Source organism: Barbus barbus (assembly GCF_936440315.1).
Source record: "Barbus barbus genome assembly, chromosome: 25".
Lineage (NCBI taxonomy): Eukaryota > Metazoa > Chordata > Actinopteri > Cypriniformes > Cyprinidae > Barbus > Barbus barbus.
Window position 1 is genome coordinate 14,856,483 of NC_136753.1, and position 7,615 is coordinate 14,864,097.

The window sequence follows — 7,615 nt, forward strand, 5'->3', positions numbered from 1 at the left end:
AGTGTGCTGGTGTTGCCGCATCATCAGTTTGAACTGTGAATCATTGACAGGATTTACGCTAAAGAGCAAGAGAGGTTAGTAAACTATTAGTATAATTACATAGGTTCATCAGGTTTATCTCAGCGATGGTTCATGTAAAGGCTGTTTTAGATGGTATGCTCGTAGACAAGAGTACGTTAATCTGACTCTACCAGCAGGGAATCACTTTTATGAATCAGTAAATGGCTTGCACGATTCATTTAGATTAAATATCAATCTTGTATTAACATCTATGGCTTGTTTAAACCAAGAAAAAAAAGACACATGTGACCCTGGACCACAAAACCAGTCATAAGGGTCAATTTTTTGAAATTGAGATGTATACATAATAGGGATGTAACGGTATGAAAATTTCTTATCACGATTATAGTGACCAAAATTATCACGGTTATCAGTATTATCACGGTATTGTTAAAATGTGCTGGAGATATTCAAAAAGTACCGATACATAAATCACTTCAAGTTTTATATTTAAAAATCAACAAACAACAAATAAAATTACTTTTTGTTTGCATAATCACTAAAACAATAACATGACCAATGATGTTCGGATTTTAAATGACAACTTGACTGACAACAGTTTAATAGCATGTTCAAATATCTAATGTAAATGTTCAAATAAAGCTTTGAAAAAGTTTCATAAAAATGTAAACCTCACATTTCAGCCTTTAAATAAAGAAAAGGATTAAGTCAAAATGACAATTGATTAATAAATGATTATATGTATTTTATCTGCTCCATAAATAATTCTAGATAACTTATCTGAATTGTTTAAATGTGTAGAATCCCCATAAGCTTGTTTTTCATCAGTCGGTCAAAATTTACAGCAGGGCATGCAAATTCGGTCTGTTTTTGGCCAGACAGAAACTGCACACAGGCTGAATGTAAATAAGTGTCTGTAAATCCACTCTCTGACAGCAGGTGGCGCTTTATATGGAAAAGCTGAATTACAGCTGATTCCCGTGAACTCCGCGAACAAAGCAGTATTGTGTTTAAGAACACTTCCTTTAGGTATTACATGGAGCTGAGATGAAAACAAAATGCCATCGAATCGTTTCTGAAGACAGTCAGATCCTTCAGAGGTACATTCATATAATTAATTCATTCATAAATTCATTTGCATAATTCCCTCAGCACTCTTTTAAAACCTCCCAGCTTTTCCGCCCAATTTTCACTCAGAATGAAACTACTCTGCACGCTGTGCGCACGTGAGACTGTTACTGAAAACTGCGCTTTATGCTGGACAGTATTTATTTACCGTGACTTGTTCAAATCGTGGTAATCGAATACGGTTTTAATGATAATTAAAATATGAAACGGTAATACTAACCGTGGGGAATTTTATCATGATTTATCGTCAAACCGGTAATCGTTACATCCCTAATACATAATCTGATAGTTGAATAAATAAGCTTTCCATTGATGTATGATTTTCCACAGGATTGTTAGGATAGGACAATATTTGGCTGAGATATAACTATTTGAAAATCTGGAATATGAGGGTGCAAAAAATCTAAATATTAAGTATGTTGTCCATATGAAGTTATTTGCGATGCATGTTACTAATCAAAAATTAAGTTTTGATATATTTACGTTAGGAAATTTACAAAATGGAACATGACCTTTACTCAATATCCTAATGATTTTTGGCATAAAAGGAAAATCGATTATTCTGACAATGTATTATACAATGTATTACTAACTATTGCTACAAATATACCCGTGCTACTTATGACTGGTTTTGTGCTCCAGGGTCACATATATGTGACCCGATCAAGCCTCATGACATGACTCGTGTATTATAGTTATTGACATTTAATGTCATAAATTGAATGCATGTTTTATTACCCAGCATATGTTTTTTGACTGATGTACAGCGTTTTGTCTAGATAATGGCTGAAAAGACTGATCCCCCTGTCATCCTGGGTCATAATCTATGGGGAACCTTAACACATCATTGTGGGTCTGACCTACATCATCATGATGTGGCTGACGGGCCAGACAGGTAATGAATGTCATATCAGTCCTAGACTGAGCATGGAGTCATTTGCATTTGGTCCGCCACATGCTCCAGAATGTAGTTTGTAAAACAGCTTTGTCTGTTGCAGAATATATATGGATTACAACGCCACCACACCAGTCGATCCAGAGGTGGTCAGGGTTATTACTGATGCTTTAACTGATGCGTGGGGAAATCCCAGCAGTAATTATCTACCAGGTATGAGGCTCTCAATGATAGATGTGTGGCAGATGTCAAACATATTTTATTGGATTGTTCTGTTTTTCATGTAAATAGCCAACAGTTTTATTCAGAGGTGTGTCTAACTGATTTATTTAAAAATGTATCACTTGAACGTATTTTAGAATTTGTGTCTAGTGTAAATGTCTTTTATAACCTTTTGTTAATTGTATACCTTATATAATTTATTCAGAGATCGCCATGAAAATAGCCTTGACGTTAAAAAGAGAATAAATAAATAAATTGCCTTTAAATGTGACATGTTAGACATCTGGCATAGTTCACCCAAAACTGAAAATTTTCTCATCATTTATTCGTCCTCATGTCCTTTTAAACCTGTGTGCATTTCTTTTCTTTTGTGGAGCATTAGAAAATATTTTGAAGAAGGGTGGGAACCAAACAACCCCCCCCCCCCCCCCCATTTTTTTTTTTTTTTTTAAATAAGAGTCTTAAAATACAAGAATAAAGGAAGCTTGAATTTCACAGAAGAAAGTGTGTGAGGGTGAGTAAATGATAATTATTTTTGGGTGAGCTATCCATTGAACACAGTCTCATATTATTTTCCACTGATCTTAGGTCTGAAAGCCAGAGACATCATTTACCATTCCAGAGACACTATTGCCAGAATGGTTGGTGGAAAAGCAGCAGACATTATTTTTACTTCAGGAGGAACTGAGGTGAGGGTTTCAAGTGTCCCAGGTCAAATAGATATTCATCAAATTATCTTCTTTTCCTCTTTATTTTTTTTTTTACAGCCGTATAGTGAAGGCCCTATAGGCTGTTGCATAATTCACATTTCCACCATCCCCTTGTAGTGTTGTAACATGTTCAAAGTTCAAACAATTTTAACTTTGACTGACTTTATGAAGCACAAACAAGCAGACATTTCACATGACCTATTGCTACTGCTGGATACAGAATGAATACAGTGGTTATATAGTAAACATAACAACTTGTACAATAAAAAAGGCTCTTTTTAGGGCTACAATCACATATACTATAGAAACTGCGTGATCCGGAGTTTTGCATGAGCGTAAAAAAAAGTTCCCCATACAGATTCAGCTTCTTTTCAAGCTGGTCGTTCAAATTCACCATGTTGTTGACCTACAGAAAGCTGCTTGGTTTGAAAGTGACTTGTATATGAGTGGTGCCTGCGGAATTTCACTGAAACCTTAAATATCGTTGTCTCCTTGTCGTTGTACAGTTGTATTTGGTATTGCCTGATAAAAACCATAGCAAATGCAAAAATGTTTACATGAAAACAAGCGGGTGTCAGAAATGTAATGTTATGTAGCGCTGGGGTATTTCTGCTTTTTTATCTGCTGATAAAGAGTGAATATACATTTTCATGCCAAATATTCGTGCTGGTGTGAACAGCTCTTAACATTGTAACACTATCTTTAACCCTTCATGAGTCGGTACTAATGGTGCATGCCGCTTGTGTTGAGAGGTGCATTGAATCCATGGTGAAAGCTGTGTGAAAGGACCTTTACTTCCACTGTATCTGTATTTAAGCTCTCCTTTTTTCCTGGACTTTCAGGCCAATAATCTGGTGTTTCACACAGCTGTGGAGCACTTCAGAAAGAGCAAGATGTCTGCACAGGGAGACATGAACAGCGAGCAGCTATATGGAAGAGGCTCCCTGCCCCATATTATCATCTCTAATGTAGAGCATGACTCCATCAAACTCGCAGCTAAACACTTGTTAAAAGAGGGCAAAGCAGGTCAGCAGGCCTATGTTTTCTGTCTAAAACTTTAAATGGAAACATTGTTCTCCAAAGATGTTGTTTTAGGAAGTGGACAATACTTTAGTTTACTACTGTATTGCTATCTGTATTAGAATATGAATATTACCAAAGGTCTTTGTGCTCTGATTGGACCTGATTGGGTTCTCGTTGTAGATGTCACATTTGTGCCCGTTTCCAAGGTAACGGCACGGGTGGAGGTCGAGGATGTCATTGCAGCGATTCGTCCCACCACCTGCTTGGTGTCGATCATGCTGGCCAATAATGAGACAGGCATTATTATGGTGAGAATGTTGCCTTGACTACAGTCTCAATAATGTATTGAACTATTTCATAGTTAAACAATCACACGACTGTGTTTTGGCCATTGGGACGAGGCTTAATTGTGAGCATGATATTGCTTTTATACAACGTTTTGTAAACACGATGTTAATAAAGATCAACTTATAGACACAGTATGACTAGTTAACTTTTGCTCTGCCAATAAAAATACAGTACATTTTCTGCCATGATTTAGCATAAACACTGAAAGTAACCACTGGGATTCTCCTTTCAACAGCCAATTAAGGATATTTGTCAGAGGGTGAGGGAAGTAAACAAACAGAGGGCAGCATCAGCTCCCAGAATCCTCCTGCACACCGATGCAGCACAGGCTATTGGAAAGATACGAGTGGACGCACGTGAGCTGGGAGTAGACTATATTACCATTGTAGGACACAAGGTAAGTAACGAGACACTTTTGATATATCTTCTCTCTCTAAGCGAAGAAAATTAGAGATGGCAATCCTGTTGATGGTATGTTTCAGTTTTATGGCCCTCGAATTGGTGCTTTGTTTGTGAATGATCCTGGAACCACAAATCCGGTTTACCCTCTGTTTTTTGGAGGAGGACAAGAGCGAAACTTCAGACCAGGGTATGACGTGGTTTATTGTGTGGTGGGGTTTCATGTATGGGTGATGAATTATTGAACAGAATTAAAACAAGTATGTCACTGACTCTGAAATCAGTACTGTTGCCATCTCTTTATTTCTCAGAACTGAGAACACAGCAATGATAGCTGGTCTGAGAAAGGTAAAACCCACTATGTATCATAAGTGTCATTTTATTTATTACTGTATAATACATGTATAATAGGGGAAAAAAGGATTTATTATTTTCAGTGCTAGATTTGTTTTACATAACTTTTTTTTTTTTTTCTTTGAAAAGGCTGCAGAATTGGTAAGCTTAAATCTAGCAGAGTATGAAGCCCATTTCCAGGACATCCGATGCTATCTAGAGCAGAAGCTTCTTGTAAGTCCTGTTTCTGCCTTATTATAGCTGACTGGAACAAATATTTCAGTAGGTGTTAATGTAGCCTGTATCTATATATAGATTTTTGTTGTATTTGTTTTTTCTTATTTTTATTGTATTTAAATTTTTAGGCTGTCTTTGGAAGAGACAAGATTCATTTTAACAGCCATTTTCCTGGCTCAGACATTTTGCCCAACACGTGCAATGTATCAATTTTGGGAAGGGGACTTCAGGGTGAGTGAATGGTCATTTTCTAACCTTGTAATTTGTCTTTCACAGCACATGAATAGAATGTGCACATCCAGATATTTTTTTACAGATTACATGTATAGTGCACATATGTACATTAAAGATTCATTACAGTAATGATATATTTAAGCTTGGTTAAATGAAATTTCCTATAACATCATCAGTTTGTTTTTACACATATGTTGGTCAGAAGTGGGTCAGGTCTTGACCCTGCAGATTTGTAAAACACAAGAGCTTTTGTGAATAATTGATGAGACTCTTCCCCCCGGCTGTAGGGCGTAGAGTGCTGTCCACCTGTAGGAGGCTGTTGGCCAGTGTGGGTGCTGCCTGCCACTCAGACACAGGAGATCAGTAAGTCATCTGTACTTACAATGAAAAAGTTTGAAGTCAGTATCATTTCTTTTTTTGTATGAGGACAAGTGTGAATTTTCACCATTGTTGTATAAAATCCTTAAAATTTTAAAGTGTCTTAAATAATTAGAGCACTCAAAAACAAATGTAGCCGAACACATCCATCCTGTATACTGACTGTATACGCTTGTGCACTCTATTGTGCTCTAGAGGGATCAGAACTTGGAAAATCCTTAATGTTTTTTGTGGCAATTTGGTTATGTGCTCTCATTTCCTTAGACCTTCCCATATTCTTCTAAGCTGTGGGATTCCATATCATGTGGCTACCAACGCTTTGAGGATCAGTGTGGGTAGAAGTACCTCCCGTGAAGATGTGGACATTGTCGTGGAGGATCTGAGAGACACTGTAGAGCAACTGGAGCGGATGAACTAGCACAATGGATATTTTACCTGCCTCTATATATATATATATATATATATATATTGATATTGAACTCCAACCAAAAAGGACAAGTTTCATTGAATGGTTTTAATTTACAGCTATGTGGCTTTGCACATAAATTAGATAATGTGTCATGAGTATAGAGTTTAGATTTCAGGGTCATTGTCAGATTGCACTATATTGATCTAAGAGCTCTTTATTTAGCAGAATATAATATTTAATATAAATCTTACTTGCTTTGCAAATAGATTAGATGTTGTGTCTTGAGACGAGAGTTCAGGATTCAGGGACAGTCAGTTTGCACTATATATTGATCTAAGAGCTTGTTGTTTAGCAGAACATAATGTTTAACATAAATATTACTTGGTAAAGCATATTTCATATATGGAACTTCAGGGAATTTAGTTGATAAATAGTAAAAAAAAAAAAAAAAAAAAAAAAGTTAGCAAAAAGTAATTGAATCGTTTGTTTCCTTCACTGGGAAACTAACCAACCACTACACAAAATGCGAGGAATATGAAAATCAGCTCTACGTAACAGAAAAAAAAAAAAAATGCACTGCAAAATATTGTTAGCAGTAAAATGACATTAAATATCAAGATTATATTTTTTGTATGTATTGCACACCCCTACTTGTATATGACTGTCAGAGTTCTTTTTAACAGGGATTTTTTGTTATTTGGTTTTGATATTTAGGCATTTGCCCCTCCTGATTTTATATAAAATACACTATGGTATGTTATATTTTTAAAAATGGTTTCATAATTGAATAATGTGAATTGTTCTAATTATGTTGTAGATGTTCATACCCTATTTTTCAGGGAAACAACAAAGACCTGTTCATTTTAGCTTGCCGCCTGCACTTAGTTACATTGGGATGTGATTGAGCGTGCCCGTTGAGAATGAGACGGAGATATCTGTTACCAGTACAACAAAGCTGCACCAGCATTATTAAATGAGCTAAATGGACTCTCTTTAACATCTAAGCGCTGATCTGATCTCCCCTGATGCTGAATCATTAAAGTTCATATGCTCTGACCAAACTGCTCCATTCTAATCCCTTGTTCTCCTTCCAGACGCACTCTTGGCCATTCAGACAGAAATGAATATTTAACATGTGAAAATGAGGCTCACTGTAATCTCTAATCACATGCCACACGCATGCACACCAGTTTTAGTAGGTCTTCAGAGGCCAGTTCTCTCATTACTCGGGTGTCTGCTGCCAGAGACGAGGGCAACCATGTGCAGGTTGGTAAGCGA

The 7,615-nt window shown here is 36.5% G+C and overlaps 1 protein-coding gene across 1 annotated transcript; it reads left to right on the plus strand.

Annotated features, from left to right (window-relative positions):
* On the plus strand, positions 1–7,388 carry LOC306845178 (selenocysteine lyase-like). The gene is made up of 13 exons (XM_079377825.1): positions 1–74; positions 1,929–2,044; positions 2,148–2,257; positions 2,855–2,955; positions 3,819–4,002; positions 4,180–4,307; positions 4,583–4,744; positions 4,830–4,936; positions 5,058–5,094; positions 5,230–5,313; positions 5,445–5,547; positions 5,838–5,913; positions 6,193–7,388. The coding sequence occupies exons 2-13, from the start codon at positions 1,932–1,934 to the stop codon at positions 6,344–6,346; spliced, it is 1,359 nt and encodes a 452-aa protein (XP_079233951.1). The 5' UTR covers positions 1–74; positions 1,929–1,931; the 3' UTR covers positions 6,347–7,388.
* The last annotated feature ends 227 nt before the right edge of the window (positions 7,389–7,615 follow it).

Bases quoted from the DNA above. Each gene is read 5' to 3' on its own strand.
- LOC306845178 (XM_079377825.1), top strand. From the start codon at position 1,932: ATGGCTGAAAAGACTGATCCCCCTGTCATCCTGGGTCATAATCTATGG. The intron at 4,745-4,829 runs GTAAGTAACGAG...GGTATGTTTCAG, and splicing joins TTACCATTGTAGGACACAAG to TTTTATGGCCCTCGAATTGG. The intron at 5,548-5,837 runs GTGAGTGAATGG...CCCCGGCTGTAG, and splicing joins TTTGGGAAGGGGACTTCAGG to GGCGTAGAGTGCTGTCCACC.